The sequence below is a fragment of the Anolis sagrei genome, chromosome 1, assembly GCF_037176765.1.
Source record: "Anolis sagrei isolate rAnoSag1 chromosome 1, rAnoSag1.mat, whole genome shotgun sequence".
In the NCBI taxonomy this organism is placed as follows: Eukaryota; Metazoa; Chordata; class Lepidosauria; order Squamata; family Dactyloidae; genus Anolis; species Anolis sagrei.
The window spans coordinates 254,303,318-254,329,983 of record NC_090021.1 but is presented as its reverse complement, the minus strand read 5'-3'; the positions used below and the strand labels follow the sequence as shown (position 1 = coordinate 254,329,983).

The window sequence follows — 26,666 nt, the reverse complement described above, 5'->3', positions numbered from 1 at the left end:
TTTTCAGCAAGATATTATCAACATTTTGTTCAATTTTAATACATTTTTAATATTACCAAAGAGATAGCTTACATTGCAATGATGTAGTGACTCACAATACACATACATTATGACGAAAGTGCATCTGTTCAGTACAAATGGAAAACACAGATATTGTAAAGTTTGGCTTGAATTATTACACTATAATTACCCAGTGGTGCAACTTCGCCTAAACTTTGGTTACTGTAGGTATTCCACTTACTGACCAAAATAGAAAAGTGAACCCCAAGAATAAATATGCTAATAAATTACCACTGTATGTAAACACCACACAAAATAAATACATAAACAGCAAAGAGAACCTTCCCCCCAGTGTTGTTTGCAGGAACATTTATATATTTTCCCAATTGGATTTTCAGTTTGTTTTAGGAAATGAGACACAGTGTCATGTAGATTCCTCTCTTCTTTGTCTTCCATTTTACAAAAGGAGATTAAAAACTACTGCTTTCACATGAAGAACAATTCAGCTCTGCTTAAGAACTCAAGAAACAGCAGTTGTTGTGACAAAAGTTGGTTATAACAAACCACAGTTCTCCAAATCCACCCTTAAAGGGAAACATTAAGCTTTTCACCCATAGAAACAAGCTTTTGTTCTCATCTAATGTCTGAAGGTTAAAAAAAGACCAGATATCTTGCAACTCATACACATTTCAACTAAACTAATGAACTGAACTGGGCCTTTTTGGAATTTAGTTCTTCTTTTTGTGTGTCAGCTCCCCAAATCTCCAGTCGGTATGCTCAGCGGCCATACTTGTTGCAATTCCTGGAGTCATAATTCAGAAAGAAAATTCCCAAACTCCGCATTTTACAGAATTAGATTGTTCATTAGTTGTACAAGCTTCTAGTTTATTCTTCATGCTTCAACTAGGACTTGTAATTTGGCTCAAGATGTTTATTTATTTTGCTTTTGCTTAACCAGAGACAGGACATTTTAAGCAGCTTAGATATAGTTATGTAATAGTTAATCTTACTAGTTAGAGTGTGAAATCAAAACAGGTCCCTCAAAAAATATTTTATAAATTAAGTAAAGACATTACCAGATGATTTCAGTTTCTTGAACACAAGGTGATGAACCAAAATTGAAGGATCGACCTTTCCCCATTGGGTTGAAATCCTGCAAACAGTTTAACCTACAGAACATTGAGTGATGGCAACAGTATATCAGTGCCTGTGAATTGTAGTCAAGGTACGAGCCCAGTGCCAACTTCTTGCTCTTAATTTTATTATCTGGCCTTTTATCTTCAGCTGCAGTGTAAATATGGCATATATGTTTGCACAGCCCTTCTAATGAATACTGTTGGTATCATACAAAGCAATGTGGTCAGGATTTTTCCCATTAACACCAAATATCACAATTCAGAATTTTATATACACATAAGGATCATATACTGGTACTATTTATGAAGCAAAAACATATTGTAAAAACTATAATTATCATATATATTTCTGTCAGCATATTATGCTGTCGTCTTTGGTTACAGCAGCACAAGGATCATGTGATCTTTCTACATTTTGCAAAGAATAATCCCTTTGATATTAATACAGTGGTACAAATTGCAAATCTTTACCACTGCATTAAAGCTTCACTAACATCACAGTGCTTTCTAGCTTGTAAATTACATCTGTTAAACACTGAACTGACATGTTTACAGTTATGCATTTATAAAATGCATATATTAATTGTTGTATGTTCTGTCACTACAACAATTAATACTGAATGTGGATGCATTGATATACTGGCAATGCTCCTTTTTAAAAAAAAAAATCCCCATATATGAAATTAACATATGCAAGTCCCATTCTGAAAGGTTATAATCTCAAGGAAGGAGAGATCCAAAGAAATCCCCTAGTTCTCTGACTTTCAAATATATGCAGAATTAAAAATCTAGGAAATGGAAAATGATGAATATCCCACTCGCATTTCCACAGTGAAAGCATACTGGATAAGGCAACACATAGAATCTATCCACTGTTTCTTTATATACATCAATATTAGGAGCTATTTTTATTTACCTTAATAGGAACATCCTTCTGCCCCTTTGCAGTTTCAGTACCAAGTTATTTCATCTACAACTTTAATTAATATCTTGCATTTATAATGTATATCATTCTGAAAGGACAAAAAGTCGCCTGGCAGATAGAGTAGAACCTTCAGAAGATGATTTCTGACATTTTTCAAAATGCTGTTCTTTATCTCTTTTGCTGCTTGTGTTCCTCCAAAGTAGGTGCAAATTTGACTTTCTTCTGCTCCATTTATAATCCCAGCCAACACTGCATATTCATTGGTAGCTTCTTTTCATAAATCTAAAGGCAAAATGGTTAAAATAATTTTTAATTATAGCAAATTTGGGGTGGGAAAAATACAGGCTTCCAAATGTTATTTGACTGGAATTCCCATTACCTCCAGCCACCAGGGCCTAAAGCAGGGGTCCACAAACTTTTTAAACAGAGGGCCAGGTCACAGTCCTCAAACTGTTGGAAGCCGGATTATAATTTGAAAAAAGCATGAATGAATTCCTATGCACACTGCACATATCTTATTTGTAGTGCAAAAAACACTTTAAAACAATACAATAATTAAATTGAACAATTTTAACAAATATTAACTTATTAGCATTTCAATGGGAAGTGTGGGCCTGCTTTTGGATGATGATTTTGGATTGTTGTTGTTGTTGTTGTTGTTGTTGTTGTGTGCTTTCAAGTCATTTCAGACTTAGGTTGACCCTGAGCGAGGGCCGGGTAAATGACGTATCTGGCCCCCGGGCCTTAGTTTGAGGACCCCTGGCCTAAAGCAAGAGATGCTGGAAGCTGCAGTTTAATAATATTTAGAGGGTCACATATTCTACCTTTGCTTGAACTTCTTGTGGGAAAAATGGCTAGTGTGTGCACATGCCTTCAAATCACCTGTCAATTTAACAAGTCTCCATGAATTTTTGAGACTTTTTTTCAATATAAAGTAATATAAAGCTCCAGCCCATGATATCAGAAGGACTGTTTCTCCATCTATGAGTCTACCTTGAATTTGAGAAGTTAGGGGACACATCGAGCAGTACAACAGAGGAAGGAATAGAAATGTTCCTATTTTAGCATACTTATTGTAATTGACTGCAAGGGACAGTTAATGGTTGCATTATTTGTTTTTGTTTGTTGCTTTCTCTTATGTCTTTTAATTAATTGCAATGGTTTTGACTTTGAAGGGGGGGGGTTAATTTTTATACACATACACACAGAGCTTATATGTTTGTATTCTTTTAAGTCTTTTAATATTTTGTAAGCCACATTGAATCCCAATATTGGGGGAAAGGTGGGCTATAAGTGACGATGATTATTATGATTTTCCACATCCCTGCGATAAATGTTATATTGCTTTATATTTTAGTGTGCTAAAAGAGGGGTTCATAACAACCCATTTGCTCAGTCATTTAAAACACATCTGAAAGGGGGGGAAAGTCTCCTTTACTTGGATGTACAGATAAGAGCATTTCCACTGGGAAGGAGAGCTGCTACACAATCTGGATCCCTCCTCACATTTAAACTTTCGATATCACTAGTTGTATACTAGAAAAAAATGAATAAATCAGTATGGGATGGCAGAATCTGAAACACTTAAACAATTTATAAAACTTCTTTTTTCTTAGGAAAATGGACTGCCATTTTTTCAATAATATTTTTAATGCGTGTAATCAAGGGAAAGCATGATGTGCATCTAGCTGTTTGAAAAGTTGTTTTGAGTTGGCTAGAATGCATGTCAGGCTATTAGGAATGTATAGCTATTGTTAATTACAGCCAGTGTCTCGTAAATCACTCCCATATTATTCACTAGAAGGTTCAACTTCATACTGTGAAGTAAATATCACCGTTACCATGTATTTATTAATATTTACATAAAAAGCCCATGCATAATGTGAGCACAATAAAGCTGTCTGTATTTATGTCTTAATACCCATTGATCTGTGCACTGTAGGGGGAGTCATACAGAATGGAAATTTCAGATATATTAATTTATTTCCATTCCATCTCTTTTAGACCATCCCCAAAGCTACATGTTTTGCTTAATCAGTCAAGAACACATATTGAAATGTGTGCTTGTGCGTGCAAATGCACGTATGCACCCACCCTCAAACATTTGTGATTATTCATTTTAAAGCCTATCCCAGTAGTTCAAAGCTGTGACCAGATCTCTATATCCTGATAGATGTCAGGAAAGAATGAGGATGTTGGTGCATTATTATAACATCTGAACTCAGCTACATTCAGTGTTTTGTTTTCCAATAAGCTAGAGAGTCTAGAGTTTCTTCTTTGGCTTCTCAATTTCATCAAGGAGGAATCAAAGCAGAATCCTTATCACAATGAATAAACCACAGACCAAAATCCCCATCACCAAAACTGACATGTCTGAAGAGGACAAGAGAGAGAGGCTTCATGGAATTCCTTCCCACATGAGACTAGGTTGGCCCCTTTCTGCTCCCTTTTTTGCAACAGGTATTTAACATTTATCATAAGCAACTTTCAATTCCACACTGGGAGTAAAGGGAGATATATTTTAAATAAATAAATAAATAAAATCTAGCAGCTCTCATTGCAAACGGTAAGAATCAGGCAGAGTGCACTAGCTAGCATTCATGCTCAATTAAACCAGGTTTTTGATACACCAGCAATCCTCTGGCTAACTCTGATTTCCAAACATAGTCGCTATCTGCAACCAAGGTGTGAATTCAGCAAAGGGAATTATGAGATGGGACTGCTTTCTAAATAATGACAAACTGCTTCTAAATTCAGACGTTTTAAAAATGATCCATTAATTCAGTAGCTGTGCACACATTAGCCAGAATCCAATAATAAACATTATTTCTTGACCTCCCTCTCTCCCCGGAGGCATGCAGGGTGATTTACACACAAAAATGGCAAACATTCATTGCCTCAAAATGGGTACAAACACATCAAAATAATACAAGGTAATGGATAATAACAATAAACTTACAACGAAAGAATTGAGTATTGAAATAAAAATGAAAACAGGAATAATCCACTAAGACATAGAACTAAAACATGGGTAAAATGATGACATTTTACCAGTGCAGAGCCTATTGAAATGGATCTGGAGGTGGGAATCATCCAGTCATCCATACGTTGCTAGACTGCAACTCCCAACAGCACAAACCAGCATAGTTAACTGCGAGGAATTCTGAAAGTTACAGTGTAACATAATCTAGAAGTCTACATCATTCTCCTGAATTAGTGTCTGTATATTTCCAGAGTCTATGCAAGGATTGTTTCCATCAGTACATTTCTGTTGCGTAAGCAATTGCTCAAACAATTACTATGAAGTTGTGAAAGCATTTCCACAACATCTTATGCAATTGCCTGCAGTGTGGTGTAATTCAATAGTAATGTTTCTCATGCTCCTAGCATTATGTTCTGGTCTGTTTAAATTCTCTCAGATAATACAACAAAACATCAAACTTATTTTTAAACTAAGTGGACTTTTAAAACAAAAGCAAGCCAACTTGCAGGGTCTCACTGGTGAGAACTTCACCAAATTACTCATTGTACAGTGCATTTCTCTCTAATGGGCTCAAATGTTATCAAGGGACAATCAATTTAATGTTATCAAAGTCTAAACAATTTAATGTTCAACTGTCTTGTGGCATAAACAATCAGTGCATTGCTTACCACTAGTGTCCATTTTTCTGTTTCAGCTCTTGCCCAGTCAGTTTTGATGATCTTCTAATTCCAGCTCTTTGGCCCTGAGCAAAAGAATAACAAAAACTTGGTTGTGACAACTGATCAGTCCTCAGCATTCCCATTTGTATGAGATAAATGGTGATGTCAAGAGTGCTATCTTTTTCAACAAGATTAATGTCCAGGCAAATTAGATCCATAAGCTCAAATCAACCCCATTACCATTTATACCACCTTTCACCAAAAAAATGTACACCACGAAGTAATATGCTCTTTTGGCATGAACTGATGTGCCAAAAGAGGTTACATACATGAAGAACAATTGCAGGATTCTTGTGAACTTAAAGAGAGAAAATGTCTATTAATATTGCACATTGGAGAAAGGCTGGAACACAGATGTAAAATAAATGAAAGAGAACGTGTTGTCTGCTGAATGTACTTAGACGTCTAGAATCCCATTGGTGTATTTATTACCCCGTAATCATGACTATTATCAACATGCATGGGTTATTAATATATTGAGTATCTTTGTGTGTGCATGCCTGACAACAATGAAGAAGATATACACACTTATATATACTTCTTAAACCACAGCATGCAAAATGGACCGTAGAGCTAACAAATGCTGCCTCAAGGTTTCTAGGCTATCTACTTTGTTCCTTCCAAAAAAAGAACAATACAATTAATCTACAGTGAACAGGCCGTTGACAAGTGAAATTAGTTTTGACATCCAAATGTTTGCTTTGGGTTTTAAGAGACTTTTTACATCATCCCTGCTCTGCTGATTTGGAGACCACCTGGTAACAAAATTAGTAAGCAAATATCTATGTGTACAGGCCAATACTTCTACTTCTAGTTTTTCACATTTAATCTCTCCGCTATTCCCTTCCCTTTTATTTTATTTTATTTTTCTGAAAAATAGCACTGTAGTGTTAAGTTCTTCTGGTCCATTCTCTTGGTGGCTTCTCTTTCAACAAGGGAATTATTGACCAAGATCAACTATGAGTGCCATAAACTGCAAAGGACATTGTTACTTTTAACTTTTGTTATATCTATAGCCTGTTTCTTCGGCAGAGGGGATACAGATAGTCCTCGGTGGTCTTTCACGCAGGTAGTTCAGAATAGTACAGTACTCTCCAATAATGTTTCTCCAATTCACAATTCACCCTTAGATATAACTTTCAGCTCAAATCTGCAGAGCTTTTTAAGGATTTATTATAAACATGATTCATATTATTTTGAAGTATACTAAATCTGAAACTGTATTATATAGGACCGAAACCATTTCTACCCCCTCAAAAATGTTAACATTTGCGCACCCCTTTGTTTTTCAACATTTTGCAACAATTTGCAAATGAGGGCTGTGCGCGTATCTATTTCAGATGCTTGTCCAGCATTGCCACATTTTTCTCTTCTAGCAGATTAAGTGCCTAAGGATTCATCAGGATTCATCACAGGTGAATGTATTTTCTGTTACTAATAGTACATTGGGATCCTCTGATAATATATATTCAAAACAGATTGTAGGATTTGGATGCATTTGCAATAAAACACATTCAGTTGCAAAAGACAACAGCATAAGAAGAAACAACACCCTGTGTCTCTTCTTCCCTAATGGTGATATGCTATGCAAGGCGTAACACAAACATTTAGTTCAGTAATGGACATCTGCATGCACCAATTCTCTGCCTAGAACATGAACATATTCCCCCATTTCTGACATTTTTGTCACTAATGGCTAGCTGTGAGGTCCTACTTACATGAGCAACAGTTCTGATTCATAGCACATCAATTTATTCTTCTCCAATACCAGCTCAAACCATTCATGTAGCAGCTGAGTTTCATCTTGTGTGCTTGAATCTGTTTAAGATATTAAATATATATATGTATTTGCAAGATCGAGTTATCTTCCCCACAAGCATAAAAATTACACCATGCTGAGGCCAAAGTAATGTTTGCTAAAGTTTCTTCCTCTAAAAAGTCCCAAATGAGTTAAGAATGCACTTGTAATCTGTTAAATATTTTGCAGTAGCCAAACATCAGGTAGAAATCTAGGTTATAAAATAGATTAAAAATGTGTTTCACAGTTTGGATGCGTCTGATATTAAGATACACCAATAATTATTCTCCATTTTGGTAATAATAATTTCTTACCCATCTCTCCTCACAGCTCGAAATGGGTTACAACATCACTAAAACACATAATCTTCTAAAACATTCTATAAAATACCCATATTAAAACATATTTCTACAAAATGCATATTAAAATACACACAGCAAAGCTTAAACACAAGACACAAGTTTAAAATTTGTGGGTAAAATTGGTTGGGTGGGCCTGCCAGAAGATATAGATTTTCGGGCAGGTCATTCCACAGTCTTGGGGTGGTTGATTAAAAAGTCCTCTTGATGACGGTTGCCAGTTGGGTTCTGGCTGGTTGGAGTAAGGGTTCCCCAGAGGACCTTGCTTTTTGGGGCAGATTGTATGGGAGATGTAATCCTGTAGGTAAACCAGGCCCAAACCAAATAATAGATTTGTTCTAATGTAAGATATAAAGTATCAGAGTAATGTTCCATCTAACCACAATTAATCAGGTTTTGGAGGTGTTTCTACTTCACTCCCCCGTCCTCTTAGAAAATAACAAACAGAGATATTTCTCAGTCTTATGACTTGATATCCCTTAACTAGAGTGGCTGAAAATGAGCAAGAGGCCTTTTACATATAACCAAGAACTATGTTGCTTTAAAGAAGATAAACTGAATGCTCGACCCTCTGGTTGATGTACTGGAAAACTTGCATCATTGTATTGGTTCTGCTTGTTGTAGCTTCCCTAACTTTGCTTTAAAGCCAAAAGAAAACCAGAGAAACTGGATCATATAGTTCCTTTTATGGATCTGCTGTGCTATGTTTGCTATGAGATGTTGTGGATGTTTCTCTGGTGCATATCCACACTGCACACTTACAGTGGTTTGATTCCACTTTATCTGCCATGGGCACAGCCTTTGAAATCCAGAGATATGTACTTTGGCAGGGTACTTGGAATTATTTGGTAGAAAACTTTAGTGTTGTACTTTAGGGTAGTGTACACCAGAACTCTTTGACAAAGAAGTCTAAATATACCTCCCCAAATGACTTATCCCAGAATTCCTCATGACTGAGCCATGACAGTTAAAATGTTGTCAAACTGCTACAATTGAACAGTGTGCAAATAGCAACAGAAGTAGTCATTGTCATTCTATGTATTTATTCTACTATTACTGCAGAAGAAGACATTTGTATATAATTAAACAGTGTATCTGATAGGGAGCCCCCGGTGACACCATGGGTTAAACCACTGAGCTGCTAAACTTTGTGGACTGAAAGATTGGAGGTTCAAATCCAGGGAGCAGCATGAGTTTCCGCTGTCAGCCCCAGCTTCTGCCAACCTAGCAGTTTGAAAACATGCAATTGTGAGTAGATCAATAGGTACTAGGGCTGGGCGGTTTCGTTTCGTAATTTTGTGATTCGTTAAAAATTCGTTATTTTTTTTTTATAACGAAGCGATAACGAACCATTCAGGAGCAACTAAAAAACGAAACGAATTTTTAAATTCGTTTCGTAATTGTTTCGAATTCGTTTTGTATTTGTTTCGTTATCGTTTTGAAATCATTTCGTTATTATTTCCGCATGTCTGGGGCAAGTTTTATAGTTGTTGTTTGTTTAATCAGTGAAAAAAAATTATAAATATCACACCAACAGTCAATAACAGAGGGAGAGGGAAGCTTCAGAAGTTCCCCCTGTCCCATTTGGAGGTTTTTTAGCATATTGCGCGGTCGCGTCCGCCATTAATGAATTGATTCGTAATTGTTTCGTAATTTTTTCGTATTGTTTTGTAATTTACGAAATTTCGTAAATATCGAACTTTTTAAAAGAAAAATTTCGGAATTCTTTTAAAAATCGAAACGCAAAACCCCCCAAAAAACGAAACGATTTTAGAAACAAATTTTTCCGTGGTTGCCCAGCCCTAATAGGTACCGGTCTGGCAGGAAGGTAACAGCGCTCCATGCAGTTATGCTGGCCACATGAACTTGGAGGTGTCTGTGGACAGTGCTGGCTCTTTGGCATAGAAATAGAGATGAACACCACCACCCAGAGTCGACACACACACACACACACACACAGAATCTGTGCATGGTAAAGCACTATTGAAGTGTGGACTTAAATGGTATGTCCAAGCAGAGATACAATGTAAACTGTTCTGAATTTTTTAAAGAGGGACATAACAGAAAATAAATGTAATATTATTCAAGTTTGTAGTCCCTTCACAGCCCTGATATGATCCCTTGTTCCTAGAATGTATATATAGGTCTTGATCCAGCTCTGAAATCCTCAGAACCACATTTTGCTCATTGCCTTTGGAGTGCTTTGTTTCACCACCCCTTCTGTGCTCCCTTTCCTTATTCATCCACATTGCTAATGAATAAGTCCCACTAACAAAAGCGCCTTTCATTCTGAACTCGCACAATTATTAGAGGGGAGTTACATTAATGTCAGGGACAGCTACTACTTGCAGGCCTGTCTCTAAATTTGGTTATTCAGACCCTTTGCAGCTCAATAATATTGGTTAACTGTGATGATTTTCTAATTACCGTAATAATACCTATTAAATCACTTGAACTCCATAAGCACAGCCCTGCTTAAGTACAGCTTAACCTAATAAGACCTGGGCATTCATTAAACAATAATGCACATTACTTTTTTTAAAGGGTGTGGGTGAATGGAACAGCTGGATTTATACATTAGCAGCATAAATATTGTTTTAAGCAAGCTTCCCACATTAAATATTTTAGGGATGATTTGCAGGATCTCTGAAAAATCTGCACATGAGACTTACAAGAAGAGTAGTAATCATCTTCCCTCTAGAACACCAGCATCTGTTTACCAATCAATAAACAGGGAGAATAGCTATCCTTAATATGAAGAATTGCATGACCAATGATAAGGAAAGGAACAAGGAGCTTCAAACTTTGCAAACACAGCCAACTCAGTAAGGACATATCTTAATAAACCTTTGCCAAAAAAAATAGAACATATACCATATATACTTGAGTATAAGCCAACCTGAATATAAGCCGAGGCACCTAATTTTACCACAAAAAAACTGTGAAAACTTACTGACTCAAGTATAAGCCTAGGGTGGGAAATGCAGCAGCTACTGGTAAATTTCAAAATAAAAATAGAAACCAATAAAATTACAGTAATTGAGTCATACAGCTTCTCATCTCCTCTTGGCAAAGCACCCCAGGGTTGCTGTGCCGAAACAGGAAAGGCTGTGTGCCTTCATCTCCTCCTCTATCTCTGCACAGAGATCCAGTTGGGTTGTTGTGTCAAAATGCCTTCCTGCCAGGACCCCTCACTCGAGTATAAACCGAGGGAGCCTTTTTCAGCATAAAAATGTGCTAAAAGCTAGGCTTATACTTGAGTATATATAGTACTTTTAAACCCCAAAGCATTCCAATATATAATGGTTTTATATATGATATTTCCATGCAAGAATGTCTTCAGCCTTTGCCATGGAGTCCTTCCCATTTTGAGTTCATTTTTCACGCAGGAGAGTCACACAAGCTGAAAATTACTTTGGTCACAACTTGGGGCTGTCAAACTGTTTTGCATACTCTCCAAGGTTTCACAGATAAGAGCCAGGACAAATGGAACTAAGCAACATCAGACTGAGGCCAAGATGGCAAATGTTATTGATGGGCGAAAACACAAAAACGAGGATAGGCTTTTGCCTGAATCTATAAGGATATTCAAGGTTATACTCCCTCCTCTTCCTTAGTACACTGAATTCATTGAGAGCAAACTACTTTCACACTTTGAATTCACTTTGCAGCAATTAAAGCAAAGTGAGTAAAGTGTACATTCTTTAACAACTTTTAGGACTTTGACCATATTCTGATGTTGCTGGGTCCCAGTCTGTGAAATGTTGGAGAGTATGAAAAAGGCTGGGGATAGCATGCCAGACTTTGTGTTCTCAACAGAAAGTTTATTCAGTAAAATTTCCAGAAACCAGTTTAACAACTTCAGAAAACAAACTTACTCTTCAAAGATTCACAGATTTTACACTCCTTACCTGTTTCTCCCCGTAGTTCCTTCTCTATTTTAACACCATGTATCTCCAGAGCTCTTTGCTTCTCATCCACTTCTTCCAGCAGCCTCTGGATAGCCTAGAAAGATTAATATTAATTTATTAAACAAATACATTTGCCAGAATAATGCCCAAAGATCTGAAATATTCCTCTTTGAGGAGTATAATCCCCCAATTCCCTACCAAAGCTGTTGTGTGAACTACTGCCTAAACAAAACACTTTTCCAAACTTTGTGAATTTACAAAGCGGCCAAATTAGTCCAACTTGTGGAGCACTATCTTCTCAGAGGAACAGTGACTCCCCCAAAGTACCAGGACAGAGTCCTTGCATTTTCAAAAAGTGATTCTGATGAGGGAGCCTGCCAGGGGTTCTTTCATCCTACACAACTATGCTGCTATATAATTCTATTCCTAGCAACATTCTGTGGATTTCCTGAGTTTGGAGTCTTTTGAGGTATTGGAGTTCTCTGGCTAAGAATTCTTAAGGTCCGTAAAATGGAGATCCTAAGGTTCCATAAGATGAAATAATAGCAATTATAGTGGAATTATAACAAGCATGGTTGGTGGGGATGAGGGAGAGGGCCTTCTTGGTGGTGGCCCCTCAACTTTGGAACTCCCTCCCCAGGGAGATTAGGCAGGCCCTCACACTGTTCACTTTTTGCAGGGAACTGAAAACTTGGATGTTTCAGTAAGCATTTGGGAATGCTTAGTCCATTTATAAATGTCCAGTCCTTAACTAACCAGACAAGATGTTGCTCTCTTTACCCCACCCAATTCCACGGCCCTATAGTTCTGCTTTTTCACTTTCCCATGCCCAGCCATTTTGATAGCCAGGATATGCCCATTTTAGTAGCCCTGGTTCCTAAATTTGGATTTGAGTATCAATTGGATGGAGTTTTAATGCTACTGTGTTACACTTTTATGTCTATTTAGTTTGTTTTTAACTGGACTAATGTTTCATTAATTATGTTCTTACTTTAATTTGTGTTTTGTTTGATTGATTGTTTTTTTTTATGGTCTTACGGACATTTGGTCCCATGGAAGCCAAACCTTAGGGGAGATGGTGGTGGGGTATAAGAATAAAGTTGTTGTTGTTGTTGTTGGTGTTATACCCCTATAATTGTGTAGCATAAAAAGTACCCAGGGAACTTCAAAATGAAGATATTTGAGGATATTTGGGCATACGCAGTACATCCTCAAGCACTGAGCAATGGGTCCTTCACATTCTCCCCACATATGACCTTATCACATGAACCAGGGAAGCATCCAGTTTCACCTAAGAAACAGAGGGGAATCAAGGTAAATGCATCACCCAGTTCATCGCTCCCTCGAGGTGACGCTTCCTCCATCACATGTGGGAAGCGTATTCCAAGCGAGGAGGATCAGTGCTGGCTCCATTAGACATGGGCAAGCTCCCACATTAGGAGGGAAGCATCATACAATGCTTCCACTCCAATTGTAATCAGGAACATTACTTCCTTGCCAGTCCAGTGACATCATGGGATGGGCAGCATGCCCATCCATTGCTGGACTGGGGGAAAATGTCTTAGGACACTTCCCAATCCCTATCTGATGAGGTCCATAATCATCTAATGAACATGTGTGCACTTAAATATAGACAAATTCATTTTTTCTAAATAGCTCTATCTGGTATATCAGAACATGATTCTGAGAAGAAAAGGAACAGCAAGAAATTATATGGTGAGTTATAAATGGTTTTGTATGTTTGTACGTGCATGTGTACCTTCAAGCTGCCTGGATTTCTTAGGGTTTTCTTAAAAAGGGGATACTCAGCGGTGCTTTTTTTGAGTACCTTCCTCTGAAATACAGCCTATAGCACCTGGTATTTGTTGTTGGTCTCCAGTCCAAGTATTAACCACAGCTGAACCTGCTTAGCTTCCAATATCAGATCTGGTGCCTTTAGGCTATGCATTGCACTAAATAAATCTGGAGAAGCATTGGTTGTTTGTTTGTATGGCTGTGATAATTATTTAGATCTTGTTGAGCAAGCATGGGCAAACTTCAGCCCTCCGGGTGTTTTGGACTTCCAACTCCCACAGTTCCTAACAGCCTAGGGTCAAAGAACAACAATGGCATAAAAGAAAGTACAGTGTGGTGAACACATTGACTTGATCTGATTTCAATAGCTATACAGAACCGGGTTTCATTAATATTTTTCAAGGACTATCAGATAATATCAGTGATCTCCTGTTAGGCTAAGAAATAATACTACCAGAAACCCAAGAGAGCCACTGACAATATGGGACTAGACAGCCCACTGATTAGATACAATATAAGATGGTTTTCTATGTCCCTAGAGGGTTAGAAAAACATAAAATTTCATCCAGATAAAGGAATTCATGTCTGGAATGATCTTGAATTAAACACCTGTAAAGAAGGAATACACAAAGCTTTTAATGACTTCTCATCAATCATGTTTTGATTCCTCTCACCTATCGAGCGACAAGGCATCAGCTTTAGCAAACATCTGACACTCAATCAGTACTAAGCCATTTGATTTAGAAGAGGAACATAACATTACTTGTGCTTTATGAAGTCTTTTTAATTCCTCTTGCTTAACTAGTTGCTTCGTTTCCTTTTCCAACTTTCTGTTTTTTCTGCGAGATCTTTTTGTCTAGAGAGAAAAACACACACACACACAAAATCAATGCTTTGTACTTAGCCACAGCTTTTCATAGACTTTTCCTTTAATGTGAATGTTTAAGTAGTTTTTCACTGTGTAGGCTAGGCACATTCCAAGCCATTTGTCCTCATCAATAGGGACCTTGCTGTAATTTTAGTCAGGCATTAGCAATTTCAGTCGATAAAGGCAATGGTAATGCTCCATCAGTGATGATGAATCTGCACATTTATAAACCTTAGACAAATTACCTTGATGACTAAAAAGTAAACATTTGGGGAGTACAGAGTTGCCATTCATGACTTCTTTCTCCTTATTACATCTACAGATTTGAATGCACTGAATTTGTGTTTTTATCATTATTACTGTGGTTTAATAGACTTAAATTCTTATAAATTAATATTTTCAAGATGATATTTGGATTAATTGCTTTTTAACTTTAGTTTTAACTATTGTTTAAACTGCATGTTATTTTAACTCAAATTGTAAGCTGCCTTGGGTCCCATATTGCAAGAAAGCTGAGAATTCAAACAAACACACAAATAAAATATAGTGGAAATCAGAAGAGCCAGGGCAGGATAGTGTTGGAAAAGTTACCTTGCGTGATAATGAAGACTTGTGTTCTAATTCACCATCAGAAGATGAAGAAGTGTAATTAGGCATTTGTTTTCTGGAGGGTGGATATTTAGGACCTAAAAAAGAAGCAAAAAGATCAAGATAAATTATTCTCTTCCTAGTCTTTGTATAGATGTTTGTGGGTTTATAATTTTATCAGATCTGTTGTTTATGTTTATTTCTATGTATGGTATGTTTTGTTTACATGTTGTTCGTTGCTTTGAGTCCTGATTTGAGAGAAAAGTAGGAAATAAATAAATAAATAAATAATCACAACCACTGTGTATGCCTGCACCTGCTCATAGCTTGGAAAGACTATATCTAATGGCAATTTGGAAAACTGGACAGATTTTATTCATTATGTTTTTGGCTACTATTCAAGGGTTTCAGTACTTGGCAACTCTTTGGCCATCCCATTCTCCACAAAAGATACCAAGTTTTATGTGACCAAGTCATTATTTCCCATTTCCTTGCATGAAAGCTCAGCCTCCCATTCAGTCTGCTATTAAAATGCATATCTGTAGTTAGCCACGTTATCTAAATGATGGTCTCAGAGTCACCATGCAGTGTAATTGAATGCCCAAAGTCTGCGCCAGCTCTTAAACAAATTACCCTTATGTGGCTTGCAGCATCTGGCACCCATTTTTACTCTGTGACATCTGCTCAGTGTAAAAAAGCTGGCGTCAGAATGTCTGGTCATATAAAAAAAGTCACAAATATAATCAGAAGCAAATGGGCTTTACGAAGGCAGTTTTATCGTACAGCCTCATGCAACATAAATATTTCATTAATTAGCCTCTAAACAAATGTCACTTATATTTTCTTTCTCTCGTGCTGTTGAAAATAAAAGCCGTATATAAAGATATATTAACAAACAACCCATTCTTCTACAAAATTCCCCCGGAAGGGCATTTAAGGTAGATCTCTGAGAAACCTGTCTTTGAAGATTTCAACTCATTTGCATTTCTGCGCCTAAAATTCTGATTTTGCCTTGTTTGAAGTAATGTTTGAATGGCCATGAAACATTTCCATTCATATGTCTAATTCACATCCTTCTCCTTTCTGAGAAAACAGAACAGGTACGAGGAGCATCCTCTGATATGCTTAGCTTGCTCCAGGATTAATCATTAACACCTGGTTGAACCTCTGTTCAGGTTGTGAGTGGTTTTGTGAGGGTCTTGTGGGAGGTTGCCAGGGATTCTAGGAAAAATTGTGATCGCAAAAAATATTTACATATTTTAGCTGTAAATATACAATATACAATATACTCCCCTTATCCATGGATTCAATATCCATAGTTTCACTTATTTACAATTTTTAAAGAAGCTCTAGGAGTGTTTGTGGTTCTTTTTAGGTCCTCCAGTGAGATTCTATGTTATGGAATGCATAACATAATATAGCTAATATACAAGACCCCTGTGGCACAGTGGGTTTATTTATTTATTTATTTATTTATATTCCACTCTTCTCACCCTGCAGGGGACTCAGGGCGGATTACAATGTACATATACATGGCAAACATTCAGTGCCATAAACACACAACATATATAGACAGACGCACAGAGGCAATTTAACATTCCAGCTTCATGAGGGTATTCTGGCCACCAGGGGAGCTGTTGCCTCACCATCCATTTGTGACACTGATGGAGTACTTTCTCATTCTTTGCATGCTTGCTGGAGATTTTTATGGCATTGTAAATTAGTTAAATTAGTCTCCCCATGTAAGCAGTACCTAAATTTCCTACTTGACAGATGCAACTGTCTTTCGGACTGCAAAGGTCAACAGTGAGCCACACAATGGTCGGAAGCTCACTCCGAACCCGGCTGGCTTTGAACTCATGAACTTTCAGTCAGTAGTAATCATATAGTTAAAAGAAGGGGGTTTAGGATTGAAGGTAAGGTAAAATAGGAGAGGAGGGGGTAGGGGAGAGGGGATAAAAGGGGTCCGGTCCAGGACTAGTGATTGGGTGTGACAGGGGTTGCTTGGGTTAGGGAAAGAAAAAGGGAATCTGGGGAAGAAGGAAAAGGAGGGAGGTGAAGATTGTGAAAAGGGTTTTTGACTTCCTCAATCTTCTTCTCTCTGGTTCCATCTTTTTTTACATCATTCTTTCTCCTGAAATTGTTTCTTCCTCTTCTTTTGTGTCTTGTCTAGCTTCGTATACTAAGAAATATTCCTCAAATAACTTCCATTCTGTTTTTTTCATTGGTCTTCCATATGAGTCCTTTAGTGCAAATGTCAGTTTATCCATATCTTTAATTTCCATGATTTTGTTTATCCATTCTTCCTTAGTGGCTCTGTTTTCACTTTTTTTGCCAAAACTATTCTTGCTGCGGTGATGCAATAATTAAACAAAATATCATCATTCTGGTCAAGTTCCATCTCTTCATCTGTTATCCCCAGTAAAAATAAAAATTCAGTCAGTAGTAATCTAATGCAGCTGACTCCCAGCCAGCTGTGCCACAGTCCTGGTAAGCTGCTGAACTTGCTGATCAAAAGGCTGCATGTTCGAATCCAGGAAGCAGGGTGAGCTCCTACTGTTACCCCAGCTTCTGCCAGTCTAGCAGTTCAAAAACATGCAAATGTGAGTAGATTAATAGGTACCGCTCCGGCGGGAAGGTAACAGCACTCCATGCAGTCATGCCAGCCACATGACCTTGGAGGTGTTTACGGACAATGCTGGCTCTTCGACTTAGAAATGGAAATGAGCACCAACCCCAAAGTCAGACATGACTGGACTTAATGCCAGGGGAAAATCTTTACTTTTACCTAAGGTTCACTATTATCCATTATTTCAGGTATCCACAGGGGTCTTGGGGCATATCGCCCTTGGATACAGGGTTGTACTGTAATATTTTCTATGCAGGGTCCCACAAGTTTGAAATAGTTGAAATGGCTCTTCTAGGGTAAAAACATTGAGAAAGGCTATCTAAACAATTATTACATTTATTAGAGAAATGCTTATACATCTGAGAGTTACCATGGGGTAATGGTTTGGACTACCAGTGCAGATACCAGGGTTTCAATCCCTGCACAGCCATGAAAACTTGCTGGAGTTTTCATGGCTGTGGATCTTGCTGCAAGTCATACTCTCTCCATCTCTGTGGAAAACAAAAGGCAAATGCTCTCTGAACAAATCCCCCCAAAAACGTTTAATAGGATAACCATAGGGTTATCATAAGTCAGAAATAATTCAAACACAACAACAATATGCACTCATTTTTCTCTCTGTGGGTTCAAAATACTGTCTGTGTGCATGCATACTGACACACAATGCTTTTCCATCTTTAGACTGTGTAAATGTTATTAGCCTACATTTTAAACCAATCAGAGTTTTAAAACTAGTGTTACAGTTTAGGCAAAGAAAGATGCAGATGAAGTGCCCCCTCATCCTAATGCTGGCAGAACACCATACTGTGGAAGTGATAGTTAAAAATAATGAGCCCATTCTTTTCTGCCAATGCAGAAAATGCATGCCCTTTTCCAGCAATAAAAACATAACTCACTTCTGATACAGCTGTAGTAAATCTTTAAAGACATAGCCATGTTAGACTGTTTTAGCATGGAAAGCTACTAAGGAACCCTGTAGTACAGAGCTTTTCTGTGTCATTAATGTGTCAACTGCATTGTGTAGGTGTGTCATGCAAATCATACAATCAAAGAGTTGGAAGTGACCTTATGGGCCATCCAGTCCAACCCTCTGCCAAGAAGCAGGAAAATTGCATTCAAAGCACCCATCCAGCCTCTATTAAAAAGCCTTCAAAGAAGGATCCTCTACAACACTCCAGGGCAGAGAGTTCCACTGTTGAACAACTCTCACAGTCAGGAAGTTCTTTCTAATGTTCAGCTGGAATCTCCTTTCTTGTAGTTTGAAGCCATTGTTCCAGGACCTAGTCTATAGGGCAGCAGAATATAAGTTTTCTCACCCTCCCTATGACTTCCTTTCACATATTTATACACGGCCATCATGTCTCATCTCAGCCTTCTCTTCTGCAGGCTAAATATGCTCAGCTCTTTAAGCCACTCCTCTGAGTCTATGTGAAATAAGCAATACATCTTATATTTTTGAAAAAATATATAAATGAAAGATTATTACAATTTATGTATGTGTCTGTATCTCTCATAAGAGTTGGTTTAAACTCCTGTTTGCTAGTTAAACTGAATTACTGTGTTGCAAAGTGATACATGTCTAAAATGTGTCACCAACATGAAATGTTTGTAAAGCTCTGCTGTAGCACCTTTGAGACTGTGTAAAAGAGTTCTAGCATTATTTTTCATGGACCCCAATCTGCTTCATTAGATATATGGAGTGAAACTCCTGTATACTAATGGGGGGTGGGAAGAAGAGTGTGACTCATAATAGACATACCAAACATATGGGTACGGTGATGAAGTGACAAATCCAGTCTCAAAGAATTGTGATCATCATTAGGGTTGAACTTGTCTTCCCATCACTATGCCTCTATGCGTCTGTTTAGTGTTTCTATTGCAATTCACACTCCCCTTCCTATTTATATGTATGCGTGTCCAAAGTGGCTTCACTTCTTGCATGTATCTATGTAATCTTCTGCTAGAATTTTTTCCCAATCCTTTTCTCAGAAAATACAGGATTCCTTTATACATCTGTCCCAATAAAACTATAACTGTAGCTATATTATTTAAACATCCTTCTATAGTTACTTGGTTGTGGACTCACTTAAAGATGGGGGAGGTGATACTACATGGCTCAAATGATGGCATTTGCTGTGTCTCATGTTGCTGAATGCAAAACATTTTGATTTTTTTAATGTTGTCCTCAGGCTATTTGAAATGCTAGAAAAATAAGAAAGTAATCTTTTTTGTGTAGAGGGCAACTGAAACACAACAAGGTAGGGTTAACACACTTCCATCCTCATTACCTGTTCATTTTACTGGCTTTCAGAATACTAAAAACTGCTACAGTGAATATTAAAAGAATAAATCAAGATACATCATGCCAAAGGAACCTATAGCAGAAGACATTTGCTGCAATTCCATGTTCCTGGCAATGCAAGAGAAGGAAATTTGAGAAGCAACCAGGCAATTTTAATTAGGATAATTAGGGTGGCAATTATTTTATTTGAAAAGTATAATTATCATAACCTCCAATAAGTGGAGCAAAATCCTTGCAAGCCTACTGAGCTGAGAGAACTGGAGGCCTGTGGTTTTAGCTCCAGCAAAACAACGAATTCCTTTAGGCCTTTAACTTGAACTGTGAAATGTCTCTCCGAGGTGCTGAACCTCATTGCTATAATACAGTGGTTCTCAACCTGTGGGTCCCAAGATGTTTTGGCTTTCAACTCCCAGAAATCCTAAAAGCTGGTAAACTGGCTGGGATTTCTGGGAGCCATAGGCCAAAACACCTAGGGACCCACAGGTGAGATCCACTGCTATAATAGGTGAATACCTTGGAAAATTCTTTAAAGTTTGAAATAAACCCCAAACTAGATTGAACACCCCAAAGACATTGGTGCCACTTGTCTCCACTAGTCATACTTGGGGTGTAGGAAGTAGCCGCTGTCACACTAAATGATCTTGCCTCATTATTATTACACTCAGCACAATGGTTCCAATAAAATCAACATGAGAAGGATCCTGTCAACCAATCAACAATGTTTTAGGACCAGATAGTCTTTTATAAATATCTCTCTTACATATATGTACACACACACAACTCCAAATCTAGTCTCCTTCCCAATTTATTATATTAGACCACATCCTAGGATTGCTTAATCCATGGTAACGTTTCCTGAGAAACACTGCTGACGCCCGAGTGTCAGGCTTTATACACAAGGAATTTAATTCCTTTAGATTGTATTTAGTAGTAATATGTTTTCTTTTATTTTAGAAAAAAGTATTTTTAACTTTATTTTTGTTTGTTAGTTTGCTTGTTTGTACATTTTCATGTAGGTTTTGTATTAATTTGTTTAAATAAAAAATGAGGCATCACACTTTATAGAATTAATAGAGTTCATATAAGTGTTAACTAGTCACTCAATTATTGGTTCAGTGGATCTCTTCTAGCTGTGATATGGGCTAAGATATTGATTTATTGATTTATTTATCACCACCATCTCCTGAAAGGGACTCAGGGCGGCTTACAAGGTATGCAGTAATGCAGAAATAATACACAAATACAATAAAATACATATAACACATAACACTGTCAATTTACATAAAACCATATACGTTTAGCAGCATAAAACCCTTTCTAGTTTAGATAGAAATACTCAATAAAATGCAGCAATAATTGTGGGTTAAAATACAGCCATATCAGTGTCAATCACATAAAGTGCAGGAGTAAGTGTTTACTGTTGCTTTAATTATGTATGAAGGCCTGCTTGAAGAACCATATTTTCATTTTTTCTGAAAACACTGGAGTGTGGGGGCTAGCCTAATTTCTCTGGGGAGGGCATTCCAAAGCTGAGGAGCCACCACCAAGAAGACCCTATCCCTTGTCCCCACTAACTGTGCTTGAGATGAAGGTGGGACCAAGAGGAGAGCCTCCCCGGCAGATCTTAGAACCTGCACCAGTTCATAGGGGGAAATGCAGTCTCAAAGACAGGTTGGACCCAAACCATGCAGGGCTTTGTAGGTAATGACCTGAATTTTGAATTAGGACCGGAAACTTGTCAGCAGCCAGTGGAGCTGCCCCAATAAGGGCATGATATGCTCTGATGTTCTGCTAATTGTACTGCTGAAAATCCCATATGCTCTCAGTGTTGGAGAGCCAATTTGGCTGGTATGAGGCCAACTGTGCAGCTTAATGCCATGATTCACTACCTACTGAAATGTCTAAGGCCAGGGGGCTGTACAAGTCATTGAACTGTAACATTATGAATTATGAAAAAAAGCATGTTAACAAGAGTACTTCTTGTTCACAATTGCATTAAACAATGCATTCACAAACCAAAGTGAGAGCATGTATTTTATAAAAACATGGTTAAATTCATGCCATGAGTCTGTTTAATTATGATATCCTATATGCATGGGTATAGTAACAGGGTGGGGTAGAGTGGAGAAGGCATTGCCTCTCTAAATAAAAGTTCTGCTCACCAATGAATTTTCCTTCAGTCTCCAAATTTCTAGCATTGCAGAGTGTGATACATTGAAAGTAGTTCACACCTATTAGTCTAACCTTTGCCATGTTCATATTCTCTTTGAGCAATGTCTGACCCTTTCCTTTGGATGTATAAACTGTAGGACAATTTCATGCATGAAAGTGTTTTTTTTTTTTTTGTATTTAGGAGGGATAATAACCTTATTTTGTATTGCTTTCATGGCAAGAATCACTGGGTTGTTGTAGGTTTTTTCGGGCTATATGGCCATGTTCTAGAACATGGCCATATAGCCCGAAAAACCTACAACAACCCAACCTCTTGCCCCCATAGCTACATAGTAAGCTGCCCCAAGTTCCTTTTGGGAGATGATGGAGGGATACAAATAAAGTAGTAGTAGTAGTATTATAGCTACAACATTGGCTTTACTTTTCATGCTTTTAGTGTAAAAAGCACTGTGTTTTATTTGAGTGTGCAGACATTTCACAAGGCTATCATGTGCTCTAAGGCACTAAGACACTAGGTTAACTCTGACATTACTCAGAGTGAAGCAGTTGCACCAGGAAACAGATTTTGGCTACCATGAAAAGATCTTTACATATGTGCTACCATTATGTAGTGGCTCTGAACACAGTAAAACACCCTAGTCTAGCCATGCTGTACTATTTCTGAAAAAGTAACCTACAGTCTCTCAAATATCCAAATATAGCTTTAAAGCACAACCTGTACCTTTTATTTCTCCAGAAGTACCTACCTCCAGCTCTTTCCCTATTCAGCAACCACCTCCCACTATAGTGCTGTCTTTTGAAAACTTTACAGTGTAAAGCCCAGTATATAGTAGAACTGTGTTCACAGAGAGACAGTGGCCCATGGTAGTATGGACAAAATATATTCAGTGATCAGCCTGCAAAGCATTTCAGGACAGTTGTATTCTCAATTAATTGCCATTTCAGAAGCACATACAAGGTAGTAAATTTAGATGTCATCAGACCATAGCTAACTTTTACCAAACAATTTCTGATCACAGCTGTAACAACTGAGGGCTCTTGAGAACATAGTTGCAGATTATACTTTGGATATGTTTTTGAAATGGCACACTTTAAAGAAGACGCATTCTGCTTACCTTCTTCTCCTTTGGAAGTGTGATTTAATACTTCATCAACATCAAAGATGGCACAGGGTGACACAGCTGTCATTGAAGAAGGGGCTTTAACTCTTTCCTCTAATTTATTTCTGAAGTTGCTAAACAAGTTCCACATATTATTCCTCTGAACAGGATTATCTGAAAAGGCAGCCGCACTTTTGCTTCTTTGCTTCACAGATGGACACATTGTGTTCTTTTGATTATGAGCATTCCAATCATCCTTGGCAGATGTCCAGAGGTTCTCTTTAAGGGTAAACCTTTCTAGGAGAGTTGGCACATCTTCCACATTGGAATAGGAAAGAGGTTTATTTTTGTGAGGACTCTTAAGTGGATTGGTTTGTGTGCTGTAAACAGGAGAAGCACCACATGAATATGCCTCTGTTGGTGTGCAGGGACCATCAGATACTTTTGAACTTCCAATTCCAAATCCCTTTCCTTCAGGATTCAACACACTGAGTTCTGGCTCTGAAACATCAGGGTCTCCCTGATTCTTGCCATTTCTTAGACTTACAGAATCACATAGGGGATGAGGGAAATTGAAAAATGTGTTTTCTGAAGGAACTTTGCCATGTGTGTCCTGGTCCTTTTTTAGACTTTCTGGAGAAGAAATACGGGGTTCCAAGATGGATTTCTTTATAGCATTGGCAAGTAGTCTCAGTGGTGATTTAGGCTCAGTTGACATATGTTCTTTGGAAGAATGATCCACATTCTTTGGAAGTCTGTTTTCAAGAGGGAAAGCTGGCACATGATTACCTGAAAGTTTAGGAGATGTACCATAACTGGATTGTGTTGATATATTCTCATCTCTATGCAAATCAATATTCTTCTCATCTGGAATCCCTTCAATATGCTGTTGTATGCTTGTCCCGGCATCATTGCTAGCAAACAATTTGGCTTGGTGCTCCATTGAAAGAGTTAACCTCCTCATTATCTTGTTTTTAGCTTTGTTTAAATGTTTGTCTTGCTGTTCATTGCCAGACTGTGATGTTTTATCTCCCTCATCAGGGTTTACAGAGGATGTATCCCAATTCTTTGTAAACAGTCCTGAGGTCAGTTGTTCAGTATTCACAGTCTGGTTTCCTGACGATTGGTCTTTCACTCCAAGTTTAGGAGACAAACTTGGAGTTGAAGTCTGATCAACCTGAGAAAAGGATTTGCTCTGTGCTAAGGAATATCCTTCAGTGCAGTTGTAAAGGGAATAATGAGGTACATAGAAAGGGATTTCTCCAAAGTTATCTGTGGCATCCTTTTTAATAGGAAATGCTGGGTCATGCGGCTTGAAATGTCCTTTGGCAGTTTCTGGAATCTTGCTGGGAGATGTCAGCTGAAAGGAATGCATCAAATGATTATTTTTGGAAGAAAATGTTGCTATCACCCACACTTCTATTTAAGGAACATTTTCAAATAAATACATGAAAAAGTCCACTATCCCCATATAAGTATCAAGATGAGGTAGACTTTGGAAAACATTCCAGTAAAAGCAGAAAAAGGACACAGTGTAACAACTGAGTGTTATTGTATTATCATTATTTTAAATGCTCCTGGAAGCCATTCAAGATATTTCAGGATTCAAATATTTGTGGGAGTTCCCCTTGCAAAGAATTAAACGGCTATAGCAGACATGCAGCTAGGTTAGGGGAAAATGTATTCTGCATTGAAATACTTGAGTTGTGGCATTTTACCACATTGTGCTTGGATGTGACTGGTTGTTCTGAAATGAAAACTACCAGCCTAATTGAGGAAGAATCATGGGGCAGTGTGAGTTTGAGAGTGTAGGGTAATAATTACCAACATCTCCTTGATTTCCATTTGAACTGTAACCAGCTTGCACTTTTTTAAAAAGGAAAAAGAATATTCTCAAGTAATGTTATAATCTGATAAAATATCCTTTAAATCTGAACGGAAATAAAATAGTAGCTGCCATCAAAACTGGGTCTGGAGGAGCTACCACTGGAAATAAAATTAGGAAAATGTTGTTCTGGCTCATCCTAGACTCATATTTTCATGGCCTAGAAACAAAATTGTATAACAGAGAAGGGACTTTGGCCCTTTCCTGGTCTCCTTCCCTCAGCATGCAAAGACTTTTTTTTTTTTATTCCCATAGGACTTGGGCAGAAAAGCTGAATATGATTTTTTAAGGGCAGGGGCTGCCTATAAACATGTTTTGGTTGTTCTCAAATGTGTTGGAATTAACCTGTTTATGTTTAGCATAGTGGGTTAAATCACGAGCTGCAGAAAATCTTGCCAACCAAAAGGTTGACAGTTCAAGCCCAGGTTGGGGTGAGCTCTCAACCGTCAGCCCAGCTTCTGCTCGCCTAGCAGTTCGAAAACAGCAATGTGAGTAGATAAAAAGGTACCACTTTGGTGGGGAGATAACAAAAGGCACCCATGTAGACATGCTGGCAATTTGATTCGGAGAGCATCTAAAGGACAACAAAGCTCCGTGGCATGGAAGATGGAACAACAGCATCCCCCTGTGGCCAGAGTCTAGCACAGCTCCAGATGCTGGAGATGGAAAAAGATGGGAAGTCTTAACCTCTGTTTTTGTACTGTCTTTGTTGATTGAATGTTTGCTGCGTATGTGTACTGTAATCTGCTCTGAGTCCCTTGGGGAGATAGGGCGGAATATAAATAAAGGATATCATTATTATGTTCTTGTCATTTTATGTTCTTGTCATTATTATTATGTTCTTGTCATTATTATGTTCTTGTCATTTCTTTTTAAATTGCTCCTAAATGCTTATTTTATGGCTTACTCTGCATTTGAGTCCTCTCCAACTGATTTGGAGATTAATCCAGATGAATCCTCTATCATCCCACTTTTTCAACTGCTTTTAAGATAACATAGTTTCTCCTTTTCTCTCCACCCCCCCCCCCCCCGGGTTGTCTTCAATTTACTTCAGTTGCTCCAAATGTAAAGTAATTTACACCCCTTTAGCTCAGGAGACACTCAGGCAAAAAACAAACTGTATCTCCTAGCTTGTATTCTTCTTCATTAGCCTTTGGTATCTGTGATGTGACTTGCTCACACTTGTGTCCCAGTTTTCATTGGTGAAATGTTGGAGAATTGATATTTCTGAAATCAAAAATTTCTACCATCTTGAGCTATTCACATAATATTATTACTGAAAAACAAATAAAATAACTAGATGTGAGAAGCAGCCCTGGTGGTTTTCCATGCACTGTGATACTCCTCCCAAACAACACAGTAAAATAAGGCAGTTGTAGAGTCCTTGGATAAGATAAAGAAAATCTACTAAAGTTACAGTGTTTGAAATTAACAAGTTTTTTTAAAAGTAACATAATAACAAAAATCCCCATTGTTACTACCAATTATTGGCATCCT

The 26,666-nt window shown here is 37.7% G+C and overlaps 1 protein-coding gene across 11 annotated transcripts in view; it reads right to left on the bottom strand.

Moving 5' to 3' along the window:
• Positions 1 to 14: 14 nt before the first annotated feature.
• Positions 15 to 26,666, bottom strand: part of MICAL2 (microtubule associated monooxygenase, calponin and LIM domain containing 2) — a 171,903-nt gene continuing 145,251 nt past the window's right edge. For all 11 annotated transcript variants that reach the window (XM_067462654.1, XM_060766856.2, XM_067462655.1 and 8 more), the window contains 7 exons: positions 23,300 to 24,644; positions 15,085 to 15,179; positions 14,389 to 14,481; positions 11,832 to 11,925; positions 7,482 to 7,581; positions 5,713 to 5,786; positions 15 to 2,343 (listed from right to left, as the gene is read on the bottom strand). In XM_067462654.1, the coding sequence (XP_067318755.1) occupies positions 5,750 to 5,786; positions 7,482 to 7,581; positions 11,832 to 11,925; positions 14,389 to 14,481; positions 15,085 to 15,179; positions 23,300 to 24,644 (1,764 nt within the window). In that variant the 3' untranslated portion in view covers positions 15 to 2,343; positions 5,713 to 5,749. The remainder of the gene's footprint in view (positions 2,344 to 5,712; positions 5,787 to 7,481; positions 7,582 to 11,831; positions 11,926 to 14,388; positions 14,482 to 15,084; positions 15,180 to 23,299; positions 24,645 to 26,666) is intronic.